The sequence below is a fragment of the Labeo rohita genome, chromosome 5 (genome assembly GCF_022985175.1).
Source record: "Labeo rohita strain BAU-BD-2019 chromosome 5, IGBB_LRoh.1.0, whole genome shotgun sequence".
NCBI classification, from domain to species: Eukaryota; Metazoa; Chordata; class Actinopteri; order Cypriniformes; family Cyprinidae; genus Labeo; species Labeo rohita.
The window spans coordinates 27,415,304-27,441,996 of NC_066873.1; the positions used below are offsets into that span (position 1 = coordinate 27,415,304).

Genomic DNA, 26,693 nt, shown 5'->3' on the forward strand with positions numbered 1-26,693 from the left:
AAAAAATCAGCTATGAAATCACAGGAATAAAATACGTTTTAAACGATATTCAAATAGAAAGCAGTTATTTTAAATAGTAAAACTATTTTAAAATTTTAATGTCTTTGCTGTGCATTGTTGTTGAGCAAAGGAGACTTTTTTTAAAAACATTAAGACTCTTACTCTCCAAAAACTTTTGACTGGTAGTGTATATAACTGAATATTTAATGAATAAAAAAAAATTGTGTGAAAAGAAACCACCAGGAGGCTTTTAGACCCAGGACAGTATGACTAAGGGAGTAAAAAAAAAAAAAGAAATAGGCCTACTGAAAGCTAACATCCTTAAAATTTGGGTCAGTTTACCTGCACAGACCACAGAGGACAGCCTACTTTTTAAAATCGCTATTTTTCATTAAATGCACTTTCTAAAAAACTGAAAATGGTCACAATGCGCAAAAAAGGGCTCACTACAAAAGAGGGGTTAAAATGAGCATCCAGCTCTAAACTAGGCTAAGTAGAGGAAGGCTGATGTAACTGATGGTAAGCTCATCAAACCCCAGGCTGCGCTGTCGATCCCGCCTCGTCCTGCACAATCGATCCCGTTGCAGGGACAACCAACAAGCTGATGTTGCTGAAACGTACACAGTGAAAACGCTGACACGATGGATTTCAATGTCAAGAAACTAGCGTCGGATGCAGGTGTCTTCTTCACTCGTGCTGTTCAGGTATGAAATGAGCCAGTGCTTTCTGGTTACTTTACGGTAGTTACGTTCATCCATAAGTGACGTGCGTGAATCGAGTGGGATGGATGTACGCAGCAGCAGCAGCAGCAGCAGCAGCATCAGCGGCTCGACTGAATGAATGAACAGCTCCGCTCTGGTGGCCTTACAGGTCCTTACGCGAACAGCCAGAAACGTCGCTTTCTGTAAATCTTAATGTCTTAAAAAAATCTTCATCTGTTATTGTTCAAGCGAACAATCCCTATTTGTCACGTTGGGATGATCTGTATTTTCCTCGCCATTGTAAGCCGATAGACGCAAGCCAAGCCCGTATCCATTATTAATGGCTGTTCATGTGACAGTCACCAGCTGAATTCTCGCTTACAGACGAAGCCCTGTTTACTACACAACAGTTCATTATTTTTATTTCAAAAATACTTGTTTTGATGCTCATGTTATCGTTTGTCAAAAATGCTCAGTTTATTAAAATATAACTGTGTATAAAAATATACTGAGTATACTGTAACAAAGACGTAAGACAGTAAACAGGCTGATGATCGTTGACCAAAGTTTAAAGGGACAGATCACCTTAACATAAAAATAGTGTCATTCTAATCTCCAGTCATGTTATTCTGAACCTGTATGACTGAAAAGACACTTTTTACCCGTAGAATGAATGTGAATGGTAATTATTCAATTTTAAAAAGCCATTATTCGATAATGACTTATATGTCAGTTTGTACATCAGACAAAGCTGTTTTATTGTTTATTTTGATCATTTTTGGAGCTTGGCAGGTCTTGGTCAGCACTCCCTTTCATTTTATGGGAAGAAGCTGCGCAACATCGCTGTGAAGTAAATTTAATTGGTTTTGGAACAGCATCAGAGTGAGCATTTTCTTTTTAATAGACCTTCTTGTATGCAGAGTGCTGAAAGATGTCTGGCCAGCTGGTGTGTATGTGTGACGGTGAATGCCCATCTGTTTCCATGTGGCTGGTTTGCATTTAAAGCATAAAAAGTTTCTTTTTTATTAATTACAATATTTGTAATTTATTATCTAGGCTAGTCCTTGAAACTTGTGACAGGTGATATTTCTGTGTGTGACCCTGGACCACAAAATCAGTCATAAGGGGCCATTTTTTGAAAGCTGAATAAAGCTTTCCATTGATGTATGGTTTGTTAGGACAATATTTGGCTGAGATATTTGACTATTTGAAAATCTGGAATCTGAGGGTGCAAAAATATCAAAATATTGAGACCTTTAAAGCTGTCCAAGTGAAGTTCTTTGCAATGCATATTACTAATCAAAAATTAAGTTTTGATATATTTACACAGTTGTTCATGGAACATGATCTTGATCTCCTAATGATTTTTGGCATAAAAAAAAATCAATCATTTGACGCATACAATGTATTTTTGGGTATTGCTACAAATATAACACATACAGTGTAAAAAAAGGAAGGATAAACATTTTATATTTTCAACCTCAAGAAAAAAAGACGACATTGCTTGTAGTTAGAATTAATACAGTTGTTAAACCAATGAAACATAACATTCTTATCAAGTACATCAGGTTTGTCATTTAAAAATTCAAAAATTTATATTTGTTCAGAATACATAAGTGGCATTGAAATACTGATATTTGTTTTGTTATTTTTCTTCAGTGCATTCTATATACTCAGTATGTATACTACAGTATTTACACAATGTGACATGCAGTGTATTGTCAAAGCATTACGTGTCATATTCGTGCCACATCCCTGGATATTCTGAGATACTGTGCAGACACCTCTGTCGGTGTGAGGATGCCTCTGTTATGACCGTTTGTATATTCTCGGCTCAAGGATAACAAACATTTAAAGCTGCAGATGTAGAGGGAATCCTTCATACTGAGTCACAATGTGTGAGTGTGGTTTACAGTATGTCTTATTTCCTCTTTCACCTCAGGCCTGAATTTTATGCACTGTCAGCAGGGGTCTTCCCTGTGTGTGAGTGAAATATTAAACACCAGCTTTATATTTTTTTCACCTTGTCAGAGGAAATTTTTGCTGCAGGGCAGCCGGCCTGCCAGAAGCTTCCTGTTTTATCAATGAGAGTCACAGGGCATTTATTCAGCTGTTAGCTCTTGATCTTTAGCAATGACTGACATTTTATCCTGCATGAATATCAACTGCAAAAGCACAAACTAGCCACCTTTCTGCTCCTCTTCCGTTTAATTCCAGTTTCTTTAACTGATCTTGTTTCTTGTTATGTCTCCCCCTGAGAAGGCTGTTTGCTTTCTGTAGCCTGATTAACCAGGGAGCAGATGGAGAGGTGTCCCCTATCAGCCAATCACCTTTGTAGACACAGATAAGCGTCCCTGCTCAGCCAATCGCTACTACTGCACCCTTCAGGGATTTCGTTGGGAGCAGATCATTATCACTCAAAGCCACAGTTCTGTCATGGAGCTACTGCAGTCAGAGGCAGTGCACATGAGCTGTAGATTACTGCTTATACCACGGGCCCATTGTCAGATATTAAGCAAGGAATTGGTCTTTTAGCAGTCATTTTGTTCTTTGTTAAGAAGATTCATTCCAAGATTAATTTTTCAGGATTATTTAATGATTAGAAAGTTCAAAAGTATTTTCTGTAACACCTTTACAGGTTTTACTGTCACATTTGATCCATTTAATGCAGAATAAATATCCGTTCTGAAAAAGGTATGATTGCTTCCTGAAAAAAATATTTACTGACTCGAAAACTTTGAAAAGTACTGTATAATAATAATAATAATAATTATAATTAGTATATTAAACGGAGTGTCTATTTACACTAAGTGCAAAGATATATACATTAAAGGATTAGCACCATAGTGTCCACTATATGGAGAAAAATTCTGAAATGTTTTCCTCAAAAAACATAATTTCTTTACGACTGAAGAAAGAAACGTGTTTATTTGGTGCTAGACAACATTCTGACGCCTTCTGAACAATATCTCCAGTAATGTAGGTGGTAAATTGCATAGCAGTGACTTTTTAACGTGATGACCCGAGTTCGAACCCGCCTTTTGGCAGAATTGTTCTTCTCCCTTTTACTACCTGATCTCAAGATGAAACTGTACCTGTGGGAATTTTTTCGCAAGACCCGAAATACGTACCAATTAGTACATAACACCACAGTTTCCAACAGAAATGAACACTAGAGGCACATGTGAGCACATGTAATAATTTTTGTACACAGTTATGATTACAGCTCCATATGTTTCGCTTTCCAAGTGTAACAACCTTGCTCAGTATATATTCAGTATACATAAAACGTACTATCATCTGTTCCGAAAAAAAGAACACTCTTTTAGCGCCACTCAGAGGACAATTCACATTGAATATATCACAAAATGTTCATGGCGGTTTATCGGTTAGGGTTGTGGTAGGTGTATGGAGGCATCCATAGTGGCATACATTTAATAATTTTAATAAAAGTGATAATTTACACACAATACGTTATTATTGCATACTGTTTTATAATGTACTACAATACTGAGATGCAAATATCTGCCACTTGCACTAAGTAGTATAAATAGCAACTAACTAATATTATTGCAATAAAAATACTCCTATTTTTACTTTTCCTCTGGCTATTTTAAATCACTATTGTTACACCACAGTGGTGTAACAAATTAATTTGTATTTTATTATTTCTATTTTATTACATTATCATATTTTACATATGTTTTATAATAAATAACAACTGTTTAACAAACAGTGGTTTAAAATGATATATAAATATCTGTGATTTAATGGTTTTAGGTTATCTTACTGCAGGGCACATGTCAGCTATATACAATAAGCGTGCTTTTAATCACATCAGCTTTTTGGATTAAATTCTGCCATGTCCTGTCATTGTCTTTTGTCAGAAAATTACTTGATAATTTTGTTGCACTTTATATGCTGCTTGTTGTGAACTTTGAAACACTGTCTAAACATAAATATAGCCTAAGAGGGAATGGCATAATGCCAGCAAATCGTGTGAATAACTTCAAGAGTTCGCCTCATGGTCTTGCTGAGAATGTTGAGTCTCTGAAGAGTACAAGATTACTGCTCATTATTCATTAACAGTTTAATATTGCACGTCTTGTTTAGCATTCTGGTACAGTATGTTATGGGAAATTATGCATGTTCTTGTTCCCCAGAAAGCTGATATTTCCTTTGTTGTTGTGCGTCTGGTTTGGAGTGTTGTTCTTACAAACAGACTGAATTGTTTTGTATATTCTCTAGTACACAGAGGAAAAGCTTGGCCAGGCAGAAAAGACTGAGCTGGATGCCCACCTGGAGAACCTGATTGCACGAGCGGACTGCACCAAAAACTGGACCGAAAAGATCTTCAGACAGACCGAGGTGCTGCTTCAACCCAACCCAAGTAAGAATCTACACGGGCGTTACACGTTTTGAATCTGTCCAAGCCTCTGATTTACATTAGCTTCAGGAAAATATTCTGTTATTAGATATCGTTTGAAATGTGTGGTCTTGTCTCCTAAATGTTAAGCCCAACAAGAGGTCGTGTATGTTGAAAATGTCTCATGTTGTTGACATTTACCATTAACATGATGAACAGCAACATCCCTTGACTGTTTGTTGATATCAATCTGCTTTAATGTCACCATTTGCTTGATTACACCACTCTGTATCTGTGTAAAAAAAAAACTTTATTTGAGAAATTAAATGTCTTCCTGTACAGGCAGCCAGTGAAATATAATGCCTAACAACCATCCTAAAAGAGCAATGGTGCTCAGGTGTCACTATGTCAGGTATCACATTATGTGAATGGACTGTATTGTCTTTACACCCTTGATTTTTATTTTCTCTCTTCTTCTTGCTACGGTAGTTTCACTAATTATAAGAATAAGCAAATGTTTTACAAGGGTGCTGAGATGTACAGCAAGTTAAACTTGATTACAAACTTTTGCTTAATTACACTACTGTTCAACTATTTTATATTAGAATAATTTCTGAAGGATCACGTGACACTGAAGAGTGAAGTAATGACTACTGAATATTTAGCTTTGCCATCATAAGAAAAAGTGACAGTTATTTTAAATGGTCATAATAATAATAATAATAATAATAAATTACATGCAGCCTTGGTGAGGGTAAGAGACAAAACAGTAAAAAAAATCTTACTGACTCCAAATGTTTGAACAGTAGTGTGTATCTAAACTGCTGAGTCAAAAATCTGCATTCACATTTTGTTTTGAATAAACAACATGAAACATTTTATATTAATACTCATTCGGTGATAATTTGTGAATCATTGATAAGGCCAAAGGTTTCAGATGCCTTAGAGCTCATCCTTAATGGCAGTACCTTTCATGTATGTATTTAAGAGTTTAATGTAAGTGCACGAGGTACTGATGGCCTAGTGACTGTGTACTAGTAAGAACACTAACCTGTTCTTTCTAACTCTCTCCATGCTCCAGTTGACCAAACTGGTAAGTGTGTCTCTACTCCCCGTGGCCTGTGCTTTAGGTCTTCAGTTTATTTTCTTTCCCCAAATGACTGATGTTTAGTATTAGACTCAACGTGTGGCACCCACTCTTCTCACTTTGTTTTTGCCATGGTAGTGCTATTCTTTTGCAGATGAGTTTGTTTGCAAAAGGAGGGTTTAAACACCTGTTTTCAATCATCTGAATATCTTGACCAGATCTGGTTATCAAATCTGTGAGGCAACACAGGGCATTGTGTTCAGAGCTAGAATCATGGGTCAGAGACTGTTATTATATTGCATTCTGGCATTACAACCCCACATGGGTTTTATGTTTTCATCTGTGATGTCTACATCAAAGACCTGTGTTTCGTGAATCTGTTTTTGATTTATGGTCTCTAAATATCAGAACTTGTATGATTAGATGTTGAGAAGCAAGGGTGGCAACGTGCATTTTAAGCTATAATCTGGATCAATTCAGTTCATAAATAAATGTATTCCAATGTGATATTTTTATTTGTATGTAAATGTATGCAATTTTATTACCTTCAATTTGCTGACTGTGGACTCTTGGTTTGGATTGGTAAACGTGATGGTGCAAAATGGTATGCTTGATTAAGTTTAGTGGAGAAAACCCTGAATTAAGCCTGATGTCTTTTTTACTGATGTGAATCTTTGTTTAGGTGCCCGTATTGAAGAGTTCTTCTATGAGAAATTGGACAGAAAGATCCCATCCAGAACCACCAATGCAGAGCTGCTGGGACAGTATATGCAGGATGCTGCAAAGGAATTTGGGCCAGGAACTCCATATGGTTCGTACAATCAAAACAAAACAAAATTAATATGATGCAACTTTTGTGCTTTTGGGGGGAAAAAACTAAGATAAAGTGGCAATGTATTTCCTAACTAAGAAATAATAATAAATAAATAAATAATCATAAATAATGAATAATAATAAGCACTTTGCACATCAAAAAATATCTTTACCTACACTGCGGTTTAAAAGTCTGGGAACAGTAAGATTTGTAATATTTTTTTTAATAGAGTCTCTTATGCTCATCAAGGCTGTATTTATTTGATTTAAGAAATACAGAAAAAAACTATGATACTGTGAAATATTATTGAATTTTCTAATATTGGTTTCCTGTGACGCAGCTCTGGATTTTTTTTTATCAGCCATTACTCCAGTCTTCAGTGTCACATGATCCTTCAGAAATCATTCTAATATGCTGATTTATATTATCAGTGTTAAAACTGTTGTGCTGCTTGATATTTTTTTTTGGAACCTGTGATGTTTTTTTTCTTTCTTCTTTTCTTTGATGAATAAAAAGTTTAAAAGAACAGCATTTATTCAATATATATATTATTTCTTTATTTTTTTAAAGTCTTTACTATCACTTTTTATCCATTTAACACATCCTTGCTGAATATAAGTATAATCTATAATCTAAAAAAAAGATGACTGACCCAAACTTTTAAATAGTAGTGTAAATTATAACACAAAATGTCTATTTTGAATAAACACTGTTCTTTTTAATTTTTTGTTTATCAAAGAATCCTGACAAAAGTTTCCAAGATTGATAATAAATCAGCATTTGAATGATTTCTGAAGGATCATGTGACGCTGAAGATTAGAGTAATGATGCTGAAAATTAAGCTTTGCTTCACAGGCATAAATTATATTTTCAAGTGTATTAAAATAGAAAACTTTTATTTTAAATTGAAACTTCATTAAAACATTATAATTCTTACTGATCTTACATTTTGAATGGCAGTGTATGCTGGAAGCCAGTGCCTATCAATTTATTGAATTCACAAATTCAACAAATTTATATCTTTTTTTTTTATTGTTTATTTATTTACTTAATGCAACATATGAGACAGAACTGCTGCTGTCCATGTTCTTTCCCCCCCTTTTTTTTCCTCCTATAGCAGTGTGATAAGTCTCTAAATCAGGGGTCACCAAACTTGTTCCTGGAGGGCCTGTGTCCTGCAGAGTTTATCTCCAACTTTCCTCAACACACCTGCCTGGAAGTTTCAAGTACACTTAGTAAGACCTTGATTAGCTGGTTCAGGTGTGTTTGACTAGGGTTGGAGCTCTGGTGACCCCCTGCTCTAAGTCAAGTTAATGTTTAGCTGTATGCCATGTGTCACTAGGTGGCGCACTTTCCCTTTTTAAACTGGTGAAGCATAAAGTTTGTTGACAAAAAGGTGTTCAAGAATGCTTTTAGGTTGGAATTTACTGAGGGAAAGAGTATTAGATCATGTGATATTTTTTTTCTCAATTATTATGAGGTCATAACATTAGCTTGTTTTTTTTATATTTGACCTTTATATATTATAATCAAAATAGATTTATATGATAATCATGTCACCCACCCACGCCCACCCCCATAAACACACACACAAAAATCATGACCGTTGCCTAAGCAAAGACTCTGTCTAAAGATGCCTTGAAGGCAGAGTGTTTAGTTTTGTGAGTTTCGGTCTGTGATTGAGTACATGAGTAACTAGGTGAGATGATTCAGTGTTTTGTCTATGATCTGGTAATCTCACTGTCACACAATGTTCCAATTCCATTTCAGTGAGTTAAAAGTACACAAACCGAATTACTTGAAGCAGCCAGTAAATCATGGTTAATTAAGCAGTCAGTAAATCTTGGTTAAATACGTTCAAAAAAGAATTTGACAGGAAAAGATTGAAAATGTCATTGCAGTGCTGAGTTGTATATAAAGTTGTGTTTTGTGAATGTTTTGTCTGTGGTTTTAGGTAGTACTTTAATCACTGTTGGTGAGTATCAGAGGAGGTTGGGTGGAGCAGAGCGGGAATTCCTACAGACATCAGCCATCAACTTCCTCACACCTCTTAGGAACTTTCTGGAGGGTGACTGGAAAACCATATCTGTGAGTGAAACTGATTGTAGTTGTCTTTTATCTGATATATAAACCAACATACAATGGCTGATAAAATGATTGGCCAGCTCCTGCACATATTATCCACCTTTTTTTTCAATGCGAATGCAAGCTATCGTTCGTGAATATGTGAGACTTCCAATTCATTAGCCTCTAATTTAAAGAGTAAGTGCAGTAAATGGTAAAACTACTGTATTTGCACTACAAACCAGTGTGTTTATGACTGATAAATTAAAATAATATTATAACAAATCATAAGCAGCGTAATGGACTGTTTTTGTACAGCTAAAATAGCTGGAAGTGGAGGCCTTGCACATTTACATAGTATACATTTGTCCTAAATGCATTTAGCTGAACTTTAGAGTTTTTTGTTGTTTTTTTGCCTCTTACACTTACCAGTCAAAAGTTGTTGTTTTTTCTCTGTGGTCTGTATGGTAAACAGACCCATATTTTAAAAAACTTTCTGTTTTTTGTTCTGGGTCTAAAAACCTCCTGGTGGTTTCTTTTTTACACAAACTACCGATCAAAAGTTTTTGAACAGTACGATTTTTTTTAATGTTTCGTAAAGAAGTCTCTTCTGCTCGCCAAGCCTGCGTTTGTTTGGTCCAAACCGCAGCAAAAGCAGTAATACTGTGTAATATTTTTACTATTTAAAATAATTGCTTTCTATTTGAATTTATTTGAATGTCATTTATTCAGCTTATTAATTTGTCAATGTTTTAAACATCATCATGAATGTGAACTCTCTTTACGTACACTTAAGTGGCCTTTTGTTTCAATAATATTACGTTATCTTTTTAAAAACATACTCTTAATGTGTGAAGTAAGCCACAAGTACACATTTAAGTACAATTAAGCACACTTCCTTTTTCCTGTATGTTCTGTTTTCAGAAAGAGAGAAGGCTACTTGAGAACCGGCGCCTTGACCTGGATGTTTGCAAAGCTCGGCTCAAGAAGGCAAAGTTAGCAGAGGCCAAGGCTGCTGTGAGTCTTATTTTTACTTATTTCATCATCATCATCACCACACTCATGTTCTTTCATCTCCTCCAACACCCTCTCAACACAAACCGCTTATGAGCTGTTAACCAGGATTCAAATCCAAATGCCCTATAAGCACGGATACACATTGTCTAGCTCGCAGCTCAAATCATTGAAAAAAAAAAAGATGACGTTTTTCAGGAACTATTTGTTATGAGGAAGATATTGGTGAAGCAGGCTTAGAGTTCTGTCTGGGAAGCTGTGAGTCAGGGCAGGGGACATAACCAGACATCTTTCACAAATTACCCTGCACATGACTTCTCCTTTCACTTACATGCTTGCTTCTTTCTTCTTCATTTTATGCCTTTCAGTGATTCAGTGATTGAAGAATTTGTAGTTTTACGGAGAAGGCTGAGTCACATGCTGTTTTATCATGTTTTCATTTCTTTCCTTTCCTGCATAGTTAAGATTGTTTGCCAGTATATCACTTTAAATGTGCTTTCCCTCCTAAAGTTATCTAAGGTCATTAAAGCATAATCAGGCTATCGCAACAAACTATTTTTTTTTTAATCTCCGAAAGGAACCTCATTCTTTATTTGTGTGTGTGTGCGCGTGTGGGATCTTTTCCTTTCCATGTATTCATTAACATGTCTCTCTGTTGTCTTTTGCACAGTGTGAGGGAGATGTGAGTATCTGTGTGTGTGTGAATTTTTATTGTTTATTTTTTTCAGCTGCCTTTCGTCCTTGGCTGCTTCCTGCAAGCAGTTACTTGTACAGGCTTAATAGCTGACCATCTGTATCAGCCACTTCTGCAGTGCCTTGATTAAAAAAACAAACTTTCAAAAGCGGTCCTTTTTGAAATCAGTCACATTAAATGGCTGCATGTAATTTGTAAAAATAAAAAAAATAATATAATAATAAGAAGAATAATGATGTACTGTGTATTATAGAGCAGAATTTCCCAACTGAATGTCCATTAAAGAAACCCATGATGAAAGTGGAGGGATTTTGTGAAAAACTAATATAAAAGCCAAAGATAAAAACACATAATAGTATTGAATAGTGTATATGGTTTTAGTGCACACACATACACATCCAGCACTGGGTGAAATAGCGACAAACCCATTGACTGGGATGTTTTGACCCAGCCTTCTGGGTAATTTTATTTAACTCAACTATTGTTTCAAAAATTACTGTATAGCTTGGTTAAAATGAACCCAAAATAGGTTGTAAATTAAAAATCAGACACATAACTATGCGTAAAGCAATAATACAAAGGTGAACATTCATTAATAAGCAATTAAAAAATGTTTATTACTTGATATTTTTTATTATTCATTCAGCTTATTGATAAATGTTCATTTATTGAACGTATTAATAAATGTTCATTTCCAACCTATTTTGGGTTCATTTTAAGCAAGAACTATACCATTTTGCTAAGCAATAGTTAAGTTAAATAAAACTACCCAGAAGGCTGGGTTAAACATTTAACCCAACCGCTGGGTCAAAACAACCCAGTCGCTGGGTTTGTCCATATTTTACCCAGCTTATATATTGAATGTATGTATGTTTGTGTATATGTAATATTAATGACTAATTTTTGTATTTCTGTTATCTATTATACAAGAATCTTGTTTACTTTGGCTGATTTCAACAGCATTTAATATTACAAGAATAGAGCGCATCACTCACAAAATATGCTGGGTGAAATATGGACAAACCCAGCGAATTGGTTAAATGTTTAACCCAGTCTTCTGGTTAGTTTTATTTAGCTCAACTATTGCTTAAAAATGACTATATTTGTTGCTTAAACTGAACACAGAATAGTATAATATGTTAAATAAATGAACACTTCTCAGTAAGTTGGATAAATATGTAATAAACATTTTTTAAATTGTTTATAAATAAATGTTCACCTTTTGATTATTGCTGATGCCTCTAGTAATTATGTATCTGATTTCTAATTTACAACCTATTTAGGGTACATTTTAAGACAGCCGTATACTAACTTTTTACGCAATGCTTTAGTTAAATAAAACTACCCAGAAGGCTGGGTTAAACATTTAACCTAACTGCTGGGTCAAAACAACCCAGTTGCTGGGTTGTATTTAATTCAGCATTTTTTTAAGAGTGTGGACACAATTGTATTGTGCTCTTCATGATAGTACAAAGAAACAAACTGTTCTTGTTTTGTGTCATACAGTACAACTGTACTAAGATTTAAAAAAAATACTGTTTAAAAATACTCCTGCAAAACAGTGACAAATTACAATTAAATTGTGACTTTTTATGGCATGTAATGTGTATCTCACTTTAACCCTTAAGCACCAAAACAAGATCATTAGTAGCTAAAAACTACTGCAAAATGACTAAGAGTAACAACATTATCAATTAATGATCATGCTTTATATTATTTTATTTTTTAATTTTACTTTATTTAATCATTTTATTATTATTATTTATTTAATTATTTATTTATTTTGGTTTGGAGTGCAATGAAATGATACATAAAACTGCAGCTGCTGTCCTAATTAGTTTTTTGTGTGTGGGAGAGGTTATAGGCTGGTTTGTCAAGTGTTTCTGTTTCTGTTTTATCTGAAAATAGTGCTGTCTGCTGGGTCAGGTCATGTGGACATGTGATTTTTTTGTAAAACTCTGTTTTCCCCCCCTCCACCTGTAGGCTGCGCCTGACTTTCAGGAGACTAGGCCACGCAATTATGTTCTGTCGGCCAGTGCATCTGCGGTAAGAAGGCTGCAGACCCTTAGCGTTAGAAGTCTTGCCCCACACACTCTCTCTTTTTCTCTCTCTCTCTTTCTACATGACGTTTCCACACCAATATTTGCACCGACCCTCGTAAATTTAGACAAGCAGGATGTCCTCTGACAGTCCGTTCTCTATGGGGGTGATATAGCAGTATACTGTTACAATTTAATGAATAAATGAGTTGCAATTATTACACCAAAGAGCTTCGCGCATAGTATCATCTTCTACCCTTTGCCATTACCTGGAATTTCAGATGGCTGAAATGTGCAGGAAATAGTAAAACTTTTCCATCGTCCCACCCTCTTACTTTTTCATTCCACGCAGTGGGATAGTGAAGTTGGTGATTCATCTCTGAGTGACAGAGAAAAGGTTGTATGAAGTGAAGCCCTAATATAAACCCCTCATAGAGTAGTGTCCTTATAGACATGCAGTATTTATTATGTGCATCTTGTCAGCACAGCTCAGTGATGGACAGTAGAATTTCCTTTGTTGTTGACCCGTTGTTTTAAACTAGTCTCTCTGTCAGTGTTGTGAGTTTACCACAGTAACAATTATTACCGTCTTATTTCCGTCTCCCTTCTTGCAGTGTTGTGTGCCTGTGCGCCTTTCCCTGTGTGTTTGATTAATGTTTTGGCGACTGCTGATGCAAAACATGTACTGTGCATAGTTGATTAGTCCCAGTAGTACATAATGATGGTTTGTTGTTTGTGTTTGTTCATACAGATATGTTATATACAGTAAAGCTCAAAAGTTTGGACACAGCTACTCCTTCTGTATTCTTAAATGCTCAGGAATGCTCGATTCTGATTGGTTATTTGCTCTAACCAATTATTTTTCTCGCCGTTCATGGCAACTCTTGTTTCATATAAACACAACTCTCACCGTCTTAAAGGAGAACTCCACTTCCAGAACAACAATTCACAAATAATTTACTCACCCCCTTCTCATCCAAGATGTTCATGTCTTTCTGTCTTCAGTCGTGAAAAAATTATGATTTTTGAGGAAAACATTTCAGGATTTTTCGCCATATAATGGACTTCATTGGTGCCCCGATTTTGAACTTCCAAAATGTAGTTTAAATGCAGCTTCAAAGGGCTCTAAACGATCCCAGCCGAACTAGTCTTATCTAGCGGAATGATCGGTCATTTTTTTGGAAAATAATTTTTTTTTTATACTTTTTAAGCACAAAAGCTCGTGTACCACAGGCTCTGGGATGCGCGTTCAGGACAGTACGTATTGTTGAATCACGTCGAAAGGTCACGCAGAACGTAGATGGAACTACAGACCCAGTGTTTACAAAGCGAACACAAAAAGACTAAGAAAGTGCAATTAAGTCTGTAAACGCTGTTTACAAACAAAAAGGTACAATGATGTCCTCCTCTTAAGTTGTAGGAGAAAATAAGATATAGTTTTTCGCCATACTCTGTACACAGACGATAAACTTACACGTGATTCGTAGTAGTGAAAATTAACAAATCTTTTTTCACCATTTCATTCATTTTAGCAAAATATAATTAAAATGTTACGTGTTACTTCCCAAACACATCTACTGCTTACACAAATGTTGATCACACTACAAACAAGACAAAACTATAATGCTATAAGAAACAGAAAAGATTAATTCATTGTTTACCTGGGTCTTTAGTCCATGATTAGCTCACCTCAACACCTTATCTGACAAGTTTTCGGGTTTGAGTCGTTCGTTCATTTATCACGTGACAGCCACATAAGATGAACGAACGACTCGAAAAAACCCGAAGGCTCGAAACAGGTGAACTAATTCCAGTACAGAACCTAATAGGATGTTGCGCATATGCGACTGAACGAATCACTCCCCGAGATGACTCGTTCTTCCTGAGTCACATTAAAGATTTGTTCAAAATGAAGGAATCATTCAAAAACGACCCATTACTAATTCGTAGCATTGTGGACACGCATCCCAGAGCTAGTGCTACACGAGCTTTTGTGCTTAAAAAGTATACAAATTTTTATTTTTCAAAAAAAGATTGTTTCACTAGATAAGACCCTTCTTCCTCAGCTGGGATCATTTAGAGCCCTTTAAAGCTGCATTTAAACTACATTTTGGAAGTTCAAAATCAGGGCACCAGTGAAGTCAATTATATGGAGGAAAAATTCTGAAATGCTTTCCTCAGGAGCCATAATTTTTTATGACTGAAGACAGAAAGACATGAACATCTTGGATAACAAGGGGGTGAGTAAATTATTTGTAAATTGTTGTTCTGGAAGTGGACTTCTCCTTTAAGTTATCAATTGTTGTCAGATAAAGTGAGATACATCAAACAGTAATATTGTGAATCATTACAATTCAAAAAGCTGTTTCTATTTGAACAGATCTTAAACTGTAATTTATTCTTGTAATGGCAAAGCTGAATTTTCAGCAGCGGTAACTCCAGTGTCACACGAAAGCATTCTAATCTGCTGAAACAAATTGGTTTAAGCATGTCCAAACTTTTGACTGGTCCAGTAATGTAAATTGCATTTGGTGCTTTGAAATCAAATTGACATCATGTTATTGCATATGTCAAAACATGAAAACCCCTGTGGTGAACATTAGCAGTGGAATGCAGGGGGTGGAAAACTGCTTTTATTCTTTGATGTGTGTACTCCCTTATTTTCCATTGTAGTTGTTTTGTCATTGTTCGTTTTAATCAAGTCTTGACATTTAGAGGTTTCAGGAACCTGTGCTGCTTGTGTCTGATTACATTACAATGTTTCTTTCAATCTTAAGGTCCTGAGTAATGTAACAGTACAACATGTTTTCTTACATTTTATTGATTTATTTTGATAACGTTACTTCTGTAAATTTACATGTGAAATTTGGAGTTGGATGTTTGTGTTACGTTGTCATCACTGTTCCTCTCTTGTCTTTATGCTGCGTGTTCCAGTTGTGGAGTGAGGAAGTGGATAAAGTGAGTATCGGCAAAGATCCACTTCTTCCTTTGCTGCTGTATGAGCACATCTAAAAATTTAGACATACATTTGTTTGCAGTAAATGTTTGCATAACTAGGGGGGTGACAAGGTCTATTGCATCAATATCTTGCTATGTTATGACGCGTTTCCTTGTCGAGATGAAAAGCTGTCTCGTGATATCGCCATGACGGAGTTTGAGGGTGAAATTAGCATAGCAGTTGCTACGGCTACGTTTGCATTACATTACGGTGCCACCACAGCATTTCCTCAACTGTCGTTTTGCTTTTTTAATATTACAAAAAACACATTGCATTCCGTTGGATTACAGTCGCTTCAATTCTAAACGCAAATAATTCTAATCCACTATGAGCGCCACAGTTGCACACAAGGCAGCAGGAACCAGCACCACATCCTCTTGTACCACTGTTTGAAGAATTTATCTTCCAGAATCTTGAGGTAGGTTTTGGGAGTTCATTTTTACTACATCTCTGCAAGATAGACTTTTCAGGACAGGAGACAAACTGAAAATGAACACCTAAAACTCACTGCCAGATTCTAGAAGATAAATTCTTCAAACAGTGGTGCAACAGAATGTGATGCTGGTCACTCTCAACTTATCTGTCTATAAAGACTATAAAAAAAAATCAGTTTTCATTTATTTTACAACACTTCAGCGTATTTAGAGTGGTTTTTTTTTTTTTTTTTTTTTTAACCAAGCAAAGTCTCTGAGAACCAGACACTTTGCACTTCTGGAGATTCCAGGTAGATTGCGGTTCAAAAATGGTGGTGCTGGAGACTAAAGGGTTCCTGATAGTTTCACACCTAATTCTTCACATTAATTCTTAATTTTTTTTTAGCTTTACAGTCTGAGGTCGATCTCTTTTTTTTTTTTTGCTTCATTTTACCTGTAAAAGAAAACCTGCTTAATAATTGCACTTCATGGACAATTGTATATCACTTTTAAATGATTAAATACAAAATTAATTGTAGTTATTAAGATTGGTGTGGTTTGGAATTAGTAAAATGTGCTCGGAAAAATTTATGATCAGAATATCAACTTGCATTATAATTATGCATGCACTGTAGTTAAAACATTTCAAAATGCACCTGGAGACTAACCGGTTTATTTTGTCAGTGATGATTTCTATGTAAAAATCTCGTTCTCATGAACCCAATCTCATGTCTCGTCTCATCTTGTGAGCTGTCTCGTTACACCCCTAATAATAACATATGTAATTCATGTGAATTTCATCTATAAACATCTGTCAGGCTTTAAGAAGAAAATCAGATTTATTTGATTCAAAACATTTATTTGATCCAAAGTACAGCAAAAAACAGTAACATTTTCGAAATATTTTTACTTTTTAAAATAACTGTTTCTATTTGAGTATATTTAAAAAAAAATGTAATTTATTCCTGTGATTTAACATTCTAATATTCTGATTTGCTGCAATTATACTGACTTTTGAATAGTGTATAATGTTACAAAAGCTTTTTATTTCAGATAATTTCAGATAATAATGATTTTGGATATTTCTATTCATCAAAGAATCCTGAAAAAATGTACTTAACTGTTTTAAATATTGATAATAATAATAATAATGTTTCTTGAACAGCAAATCAGCATATTAGAATGATTTGTGAAGGATCATGTGACACTGAAGACTGGAGTAATGATGCTGAAAATTTAGTTTTGATCACAGGAATAAATTACATTTTAAAATATATTCAAATAGAAAGCATTTGTTTTAAATAGTAAAAATATTTCATGATGTTACTGTTTTTGCTGTACTTTGAATCAAATCAATAATATCTGTCTGTCCAGACATAGAAATAAAGTAGCAGTAAAAAAAAACAATGTTAAGAAAGGTATGAAAAGAATAACAAGGTTGAGGCATTTATGTTATGAGTGTATACCTTTAGATCCGCTAATTTGCTATTAATCAGGGGTGCCCAAACTGGTGTCCTGCAGAGTTTAGCTCCAATCCCAAATAAATACACCTGAACCAGCTAATCAAGCTTTTACTAGGCATATTAGAAACTTTGCAGCAGGTGTGTTAGATCTAAACTCTGCAGGACACTGGCCCTCCAGGACCAAGTTTGGGCAACCCTGCTATAAACAGTTCTGTTTCAGTGACTAGTTATAGTAAAGTGATTCAGTGGGAGAGTGGTGAGCGGTTAGAGCCTGTGATGAGCTCATGTTGAGCTACGTGGTCATAAGACGTGGTTTGTGGTTAAGGAGTCCTGCCTGTAATATGTGATTCAAAATTCATAAGATTCATAATAAAGATGAAATGATGAGAAATGAAAAATGTAGTGTGTAGTGAAATGTAGTGACCTCTTCTCCTATAAAACAAGAAAGTATTCTTTTACTTTGACAAGAATGTCTTTTTTGGTTAAAAGAGACTGTTAATAAATCCAAGTTGGATGCACAAAATAGTTGAGCTATGTGGATAATGTGTCCTGTGGGACTGAATAAGTTTTTTATTTATGTATTTTTGTTTATTTTTTATTTTTTTTTGTGGCTCAACCAGGCAGAGCACGAGCTGCGTGTGGCTCAGACCGAGTTTGACAGACAGGCGGAGGTCACACGCCTCCTGCTGGAGGGGATCAGCAGCACACACGTGAGTACCTGTGCCTCTCACACTCGCACTGCCCTTCATTTTGGATATTACGTGAACAAAATGAGTTGCAATCCCAACCGTTCAAAAGTTTGGGGTCTATATGATTTTGTAAAGAAGTTAATAATTAATACTGCTTATTATACATTCAATTGATCGGAAGTGACATTTATAATGTCACAAAAGATTTTGGTTTTAAACAAATGCTGTTCTGTCTACTCATCACAGAAATATTGAGCAGTGCTTAACATTGATAATAATGAAAAATGTTTCTTGAGCACCAAATCAGCACCAAATTGAACAGTAGAATATATCTCTGTCCAACTATGGAAATAGGGAAAGACACTTTAAAATTCTGCAATTCCATGGCAGGTAAACCACTTGCGCTGTCTGCATGAGTTTGTGGAGGCCCAGGCTGCTTATTACACACAGTGTCACAAGCACATGCAAGATCTTCAGAAAGAACTGAGCAGGTGAGAACTTAAGTGAGGTGCTGCAAATTTCAACATAAGCAGCAATTTATCTGTCCTAGAGTGATTGTAGTCAAATAAAACTATGTTCAATAGAAGCATGACAGTTTAGTAACTTTAATCTGTTTTTGATATAGAGAGATGTGGTAAAATCAGTTGTGAGTAAGAATTCCCCTTTATGGCAGCTGACTTTCTAGTAAAATCACAAGACTTCTTGAGATCAGCGTTAAGCTACTATTTTCTTTTTCTGCTTTTTCTTTCCTCTTCTCAGTGCAAACGGAGATACGTGAGTAGTTTTTGTCCATCACACTAAAAAAAGGAAGAAAGTTTGCCTACCAAATTTAAGTGATTACATTCATGTGACTAGGGATTTTCCACTTTTCATGTAATATGTGTGTCAGGTTTAAGCAACAGCGAGATATTTATATTTGGACTGTTTTGAATCTGTATTTCAGGTTTCCTAATGCTTTTGCTGTGAACGCCTCCACGTCAGGGGTGTCGGCAGGCCCTTCTCCCCTTTCCACTGCCACCCTACCTGGGGCTTCTCCACCTAGTCGTCCCCCAAACCCCTCCAATGCCCTTGAGTCTAGCACGCTGAAGATTGAGGAGGTGAAGCCTCCCGCCACTGGCACTCGCAAGGCCAAAGTGCTGTATGACTATGATGCTGCAGATACAAGTGAACTTTCACTTCTCGCTGATGAGGTAGGAAATGAGGAAGTCTGTTTTCCCTCTTTAACAGTCAGCAAAATTCATTATAATGGTATTAGTGATTTTAGCAAGCTTAGTATGTACTGTAATCAGAATGTATTTCATTTATTAAAAACTACTTTATTGGGAAATGTTTACTTGTAGTGTAAACTACAAGTAAAGGAATCTGTGTAGCTACAATGCCTTTGCGAAAGTATTCATACCCCTTAATTTTTTTCATGTTTTGTTATATTGCAGCCTTATGTTAAACTGCTGTAAATTACTCGTTGTCCCACATCAGTTTACACTCCATACACCATAATGACAAAGCAAAAAACAGATTTGTGACAACTTGGCAAATTCACTAAAAATAAAACGCTGAAATAAGTACATTGGATAAGTATTCATACTCTTAACTCGGTACTTAGTTGAAGCACCTTTTACAGCCTTTACAAGTCTTTTTGGGTATGATGCGACAAGCTTAGCACATCCTGCATTTGGCAGTTATCTGCCATTCTTCTCACCTCTTCACCTCTCAAGCTCTGTTAGCTTGGATGGGGGCTGGCAGACATTTTCAGGTTTCTCCAGAAATATTTGATTGGGATTCAAGCCAAGGCTCTGGCTGGGTCACTCAGAGGGATATTTACAGAGTTGTCTGTAAGCCACTCTTGTTGTATGTGGGTCATTGCTCTGTTGGAAGGTGTTTCTTCTGCCCCGTCTGAGGTTCTGAATGCTCTGGACTGGGTTTTCATTAAGGCTATCTCTATATTTTGGTGCATTGAGCTTTTCTTCTACTTTGACGAGTTCCTCAGTCACTACCACTAAAAAAATAGCCCCACAGCATGAGGCTGCTACCAGCACATTTTACTGTCTGGATGGTACTCTGTCTGCAGGTGATGAGCGGTGCTCATCCAAACATGATGCTTGGAATTGAACCAGAATCAAACCAGAATCTTGTTTCTCACAGTCTGAGAGTCCTTTAGGTGCTTTTTTGCAAATTCAGGAGTGGGTTTTCATGTGTCTTCACTGTTGAGAGGATTGAGTGTGGACACACCACCATAAAGAGGGGATTGGTGGAGTGCAGTAATGTTTGTCCTTCTGTAAGTTTCTTCCATCTGCATATATGATCATGGAGCTCAACTAGAGTGACCATCAGCATCTAGATCACCAGTCTAACCAAGGCCCTTCTCCATCAGTTGCTCAGTTTGGCCAGGAGGCCAGCTCTAGGAAGAATCCTAGTTGTTCCAAGTGTCTTCCATTATGGATAATAAAGGCTACTTGCTTCTGTGAACCTTCAGTGCAGCAGAATTTTTTTCTGAACTCTTCCCCAGATCTGTGCCTTGCATTTTCAGCTGTTAGACCTTTTCTGAGTAGTGAGCGCCTTTCCAAATCATACTCATTCAAATTAATTTGCCACAGTTTGACTCCACTCGAAGTGTAGTAACATCTAAAAGCTAGATTTCAAGTGTCCCATATTATTTATGTATTTCTAATAAATTTGCAGTTGTTACAAATCCGTTTTTGCTTTGTCATTATGGTGTATGGAGTGTAGACTGATGTGGAAAAAAATTAATTTAAAGCAATTTAACATAAGTCTGCAACATAAAACGTAAAAAAAAAAATGAAGGGGTGTGAATACTTTCGCAAGGCACTGTATTTTAATTTTATTATAATAAAATGTTTTTATTATAACTACAGTTGCAATCAAAATTATTCAACCCCCCAGAGACGATGGTACTTTACAAATACAAGCTTTTCTAAAGATCCAGGACCTTATAAAAATTGCATCTACAACAGTTTAATGGCGTATTAAAAGTTATAATGTCAGTATAGAATGTAATGTTTTTTGAGTTATAGGATTTTTTAATATCACAGCTATGTCATAATTATTCAACCCCTGTTCAACATTGCTGTTTTAAGTCACTTATTTTTTTATGTTAGGGAACAAAATTGTCTTAAAACACAATTAAGCCTTTATAAACTTTATTAAAAAACAGAATTAGCTTGGGGTGTGACACATACACACAGTTAGCCCATGCATGTGCTGAAGTTGAGTCGCTAATATGACAGTCAACAGAGCTCTCACAAAAACTATAGAGAAGAAATTGTCTTATTTTATTAGAAAGTCTAAGGCTACATTAAGATTTCCAAGACATTAAAAGTTCCTTGAGACGCAGCTGGCAGCCTTATTCCTTAGTTTGAAGTGTGTTGTACCAGAAAACCTGGTGGTGTTGAACAAAAAAGCACAGTGTCATAAAATGTTTGATCAGAGTAACTGAGAAAAACCTGCAGTGTACAGCCAAATACTTGCAAGATGACCCAACAAAAGGAGGAAAAACATTTCAATGCAGAGTATAAGATAAACACAAGACAAGTATGGCCTTCATGTTGAGGCATCTTGCCGAATACCACTCTTGCCCAAGAAGAACAAAAAGACAGACTTGAACATCCTAAAATTCATCTGGACAGACCTGTGGAGTTCTGGAAGAATGATTTATGGAGTGATGTAACCAATCTGGAACGTTTTAGACCTGTGGATCAGCAGTATGTCTGGTGCAAAAAAGGCAAAACTTATAAGCAGAAGAACACCATCTCCACTGTCAAACACTAAGGTGGATCAGTCATGTTATGGGGTTGTTTTACTTTAGCAGGAAGTGGAAAACATGACTGTATGAAGGACATCCTGGATTCTTTGAAGTATCAGGCCATTTTGGCAAGAATTGTGATGCCTTTGATGCAAAGACTGAAGCTGATGATCAGTGGACTTTCTTGCAGGACAGCCATCCCAAAGTATACATCCAAATCTACTTACGCTTGGTTCAGGGATCAGTCATAGAATGTTCTTAAGTGGCCTGTTCAGTCTCCAGATTTAATTCTCATTGAAAATATTTGGTTGAATTTGAAAAAAGCAGTGGCAATGTGAAAATCAAAGATTATCAGTGATCTGAAAGCTTTTTCAGGCGAGGAATGGACCAAGATTGCAGTAGAAAGGTGACAGAAGCTTCTAAGCACTTCCAAACAGCGTTTATTGGTGGTTTTAAGGAATAAAAGATTCTGCACCAGATTTTACTTTTGAGGGTTGAATAATTTTGAACATGAATGTTTAGAGCCAATTTAATTTTCTTTCATTAGTCATCAACTTACGTTCTCAAAATTACTCAAATGTGTATGAATAAACTTTCTCTACTAGTGTACTGATGGCTTTGTTGAATTGTTTTCACAAAATTTTGTTCTCTGCAGCAAAATGTCTTGCAGGTCAAGGGGGTTGAATAATTTCGATTGCAACTGTATAATGAAATGGTTATAAACAAATAGATATTTGTTAGCGGCAATAGCCTTGTGGTTAGTGCGTCGACATACAGCGCAACTGCGCTTATCGCGACCCGAGTTCGAATCCTGTCTCGAGGTCCTTTGTGGATCCTGCTCCCCTCTCTCCTCCCAGTGCTTTCCTGTCATCTCTGAATTGTCCTATCGACAAAAATGCATAAAAATAACTATAAAAAATAGATATTTCATTTTTTAACCCTTCTCTTGACATTGATGACATTAAAAGTCATTAAGTTTTATTCCTACAGGCTTTAAAAATTTCTATATGGTTTTGAAGATTTGAAGAAAAAAAATAATAAAATAACTTTCATTTGCTGTCACAAAATATGCACACTGGTGCGGCACACATGTGGAACCAGTTTGGTAATTGCCTCCAGGCAATGCTTGGACAGTGGCGGGCTGGGACATGGAGGAGTGAATGTACATTTCGTAAATTCGGAAAGAAATGGGAAAGTCCTATTGAGTAACTGCAGCGAGAATAATTCTGCTTTTATTACATTCAATAATAAATAATTTAGTGACAGTAATGACGTCGCACCAGTTGAGGCTCACGCTGGCTGTCTGTGTGTGAGAGATAGACTCTCATGGAGGAATCAAAACAAATGACAACAGTAGAAACTCACAGAACAATAACATGGCAGTAAAAATTGAATTTTTATACTTCCATGATTTATTAAGCAGCATGAGATGACCAAGAGAGTGCTTTTTCCTGAATATAAGCACGATTACAGATTTGACATTGATTTTATTCATTCAATAAATGAGTAGTTAACATTAAAATAGAATGTATATAAAAATAGCTCCAAAAATGATCACAGCACAACAGTCACGCAGCTGAGTTTTGTTACTGAATGATTCAGAGTTTTTAAATGAATCATTTGAGATAATGATTCCGTAACCCATTTATAAAATCCGGCACTTGTTTCATTATTGAATGAATCACCCGTCTGAATGAATCACTTGACCTAATGCACAAGAGTCAATAGGTGTTTTCGCACCGTAAGAACCTTTTTTATAGTTCCTAGAACTAAGTTCCCGCTTTTTGGCATATTCACACCGCAGGAACTAGGATCGTATTTAGTTCTAGGAACTCCATTTGAGAGAACTAAATTAGCTCTTACTTCAGAGTAGGGTCTAAAACAGTCATGGCCAGTTAAAAGTTACAGTCATGGCCAAAATTGTAAGAAATAATTGCTTTTCAAGCATGTGATGCTCCTGTAATTTGTGTTTAGACAGGCCTTCACACTTGCAACCAGTTAAAATGGAGAAAAGTTGACTCAACTTTGTGTTGTGTGTCACAATGAGCATGGAGAAAGAAGTGTAAAGCGTGGATTTGAGAGAAAAATTTTTGGAAAAAAATTGACAGTCTCAAGGCTACAAGTCCATCTCCAGAGATATTAATGTTCCTGTGTGCACAATATCATCAAGAGGTTTACAGCCCATGGCACTGTAGCTATCCTCCCTGTATGTGGACGGAAGAGCAAAATTAATGAAAAATTACAACAATGTATTGTTTGAATGGTGGATAAAGAACCCTGATTAACTGCCAAACAAATTCAAGCTGATCTGCAGACACCGGGTACAACAGTGTCAGCTCGCACTATCCGTCACCATCTGAATGAAAAGGGACGCTATGGTAGGAGACCCAAAAGGGGTCATTGTATTTTGGGAATACAATTTTGGGGTACAATGTAGTGGCCAGTGTCAGAAAGCTGCGTCTCCACCAGAGGTCATGGGTCTTCCAGCGGGACAATGATCTAAAACACACTTTATTGAATATATATATATATATATATAGTTTTTGTATAGCATTAAAAAGACATTTAAAAATACATTCAGTTAGTTTTGATGATACCTGCGGAAACCAGAACCCTGTTTCAGAATGATTTATTACTATCGCTATTGTCCCGATATGCACGTGTGCCAGACAGTAACATATGATTCAGTCTCACAGACCCGTCTCTGATAAGCACGTTGTCTATAGAACTTAATCCTCCAAAGACGTCAAAGGGACGTCTGCAAACATGTATTTGTTAATACACGTCTGTTAACTATTGTTTATACATGCCTTCTGTTACAGTAAACCTGAAAATTGTGAATGCTTCTAAAGGCCCATTGCAACACAGTCAGCCTACCTCAAAATGTCTTCATGTTTTCTTTCTCTCTGTTTCTTTCTGTTATCCTGTAGCTTATTACTGTGTACACGGTGCCCGGCATGGACCCGGATTGGCTTATTGGAGAGCGAGGCAACCAGAAAGGCAAAGTGCCTGTCACATACCTGGAGCTCCTAAGCTAGACACCTCGTCCTTGTCACAAATACAGAGTCCCACTCAATTATGCATGAACAAATACTCAAGCACTCCTGAACACTCAGTGAATTTATCCAGTTTCTTTTTGTTTTGTTTCTGTTTTATTTTTTTTCCGTAATGCCTGGATTCACATCTGGGTCTGTCTGTGTTACTGTGCATATGTATTATTGTTTTTTTTCTAGTTATGTTCGATATGTATGTTGTTTCATTTGAACACTATCCTGCAGAAGGCATTTCTTTATGATCCTGTGACTGCTAGATTTTTCTGAAGCCTTTCTTACCCTCCAAGTGAAGAAAGTAAACCGAAAAGCTTTTGTGGTGGAGTTTTTCTGTGTGTGTGTGTGTGCGCGCGCACGTGTGTGATCATGAAGACCCTAAACATTTAGGCTTTGCTTCTTTGCGTGCTGTCCCGCTTACCATGCTTGTATGCTTATGTGGTCTTGGTTTCATATCAGCGTGTAAATTCCAAATGAGGAATCTGTGTGTTTTGTCAGTGGTTGGCAAGACTGTGATGAAATTAGGTGTGATTATGATATACAGTATGTGATCTGTATCTGTGTATCTGTGATCTGTTCATATTCAAAAGACTTTTACCTTTTTTTCTTTGCCTCCAGTGATGCTTATTCACATTCACATCTGCTCAGTCAGCACCTTTCGTCTTTGTGTTCTGTGCTTGTTCCAAAAAGCGATGCATATTGAATGAATACAGTTTAAATATGTAATAAAGAGAGATCTACTTGATCTTGATCTAGATCTTGTCTTTCTAATGAGGACTGTCATCTAAAGTAGTGGTGCAGTGTTATTAGTGACACGTTTTTAGTCTGACTGTGGTAAGTTTGGTAACTGTTGTGATTTATGATTGCACTGTAAAGGTCACGCAGGTAACTTTACAACACAAATGTACTGACTGGTTGTTGTGGAAAAACAACTCAGTGATTGTGCAAGATTTTTCCTCACCGTCACTCAGAAGGAATTTTGGAATCTTCTCTACACAATTCCTAACATGATTTTAGCATACAGCATTGTATAAAAAAGCTCTTGATGAAAATTTTAACTCTGTGCATAATTCCAATTGTACCATAATTTTCTTCAAACTTAATTTTACAAAACATATATATATATATATATGACCTCAACTATATTGGTTACATTCAAACACGTCTTAGAGATGGAGCGTGTTAGCTGTCATTCTAGTCAGTGATTGCTTCACAAAAATAGTTGTTGTAGTTCTGCACAATATACAATTTGTACATTTGTTCCTGCAGCCATGTTGACGTAAATGCTATTTCCGTGGGATTGTGTAGCTCAGCTGCCAGCGTTGTGATCCACATTTTGCAATCGATGTCAAAATGTCAAAATGTCAGTCAAAGACTGGTAAATTGCGTCACAGATTTCCCAGACTCATCTATGTATTTTTGTGAACAAGACACTTCAGCATTTTTTTTCTTTTCTTTTTTTTGTGACAGATACTGGTGCAGTATTATCACTTAACTTTGTCTTCATATCATTACATTGAATGCATGTAAGTGCAGAAAATTAA

At 36.1% G+C, this 26,693-nt stretch overlaps 1 protein-coding gene across 7 annotated transcripts; it reads left to right on the forward strand.

Annotated features, from left to right (window-relative positions):
- The first annotated feature begins 525 nt into the window (after positions 1-525).
- Positions 526-25,894, forward strand: sh3glb2b (SH3-domain GRB2-like endophilin B2b). 7 transcript variants are annotated; one of them, XM_051110394.1, is made up of 13 exons: positions 527-704; positions 4,950-5,091; positions 6,837-6,965; positions 8,923-9,056; positions 9,957-10,049; positions 12,724-12,786; positions 13,132-13,176; positions 15,714-15,737; positions 18,274-18,363; positions 18,733-18,833; positions 19,102-19,116; positions 19,286-19,532; positions 25,033-25,894. In XM_051110394.1, exons 1-13 carry the CDS (start codon positions 642-644, stop codon positions 25,138-25,140), a joined length of 1,254 nt encoding a protein of 417 aa, XP_050966351.1. In that variant the 5' UTR covers positions 527-641; the 3' UTR covers positions 25,141-25,894. The 7 variants fall into 7 exon arrangements, with proteins under 7 accessions (XP_050966352.1, XP_050966351.1, XP_050966354.1 ...); XM_051110395.1 differs by lacking the exon at positions 19,102-19,116 and having other exon boundaries at positions 526-704; XM_051110396.1 differs by lacking the exon at positions 13,132-13,176 and having other exon boundaries at positions 528-704.
- The last annotated feature ends 799 nt before the right edge of the window (positions 25,895-26,693 follow it).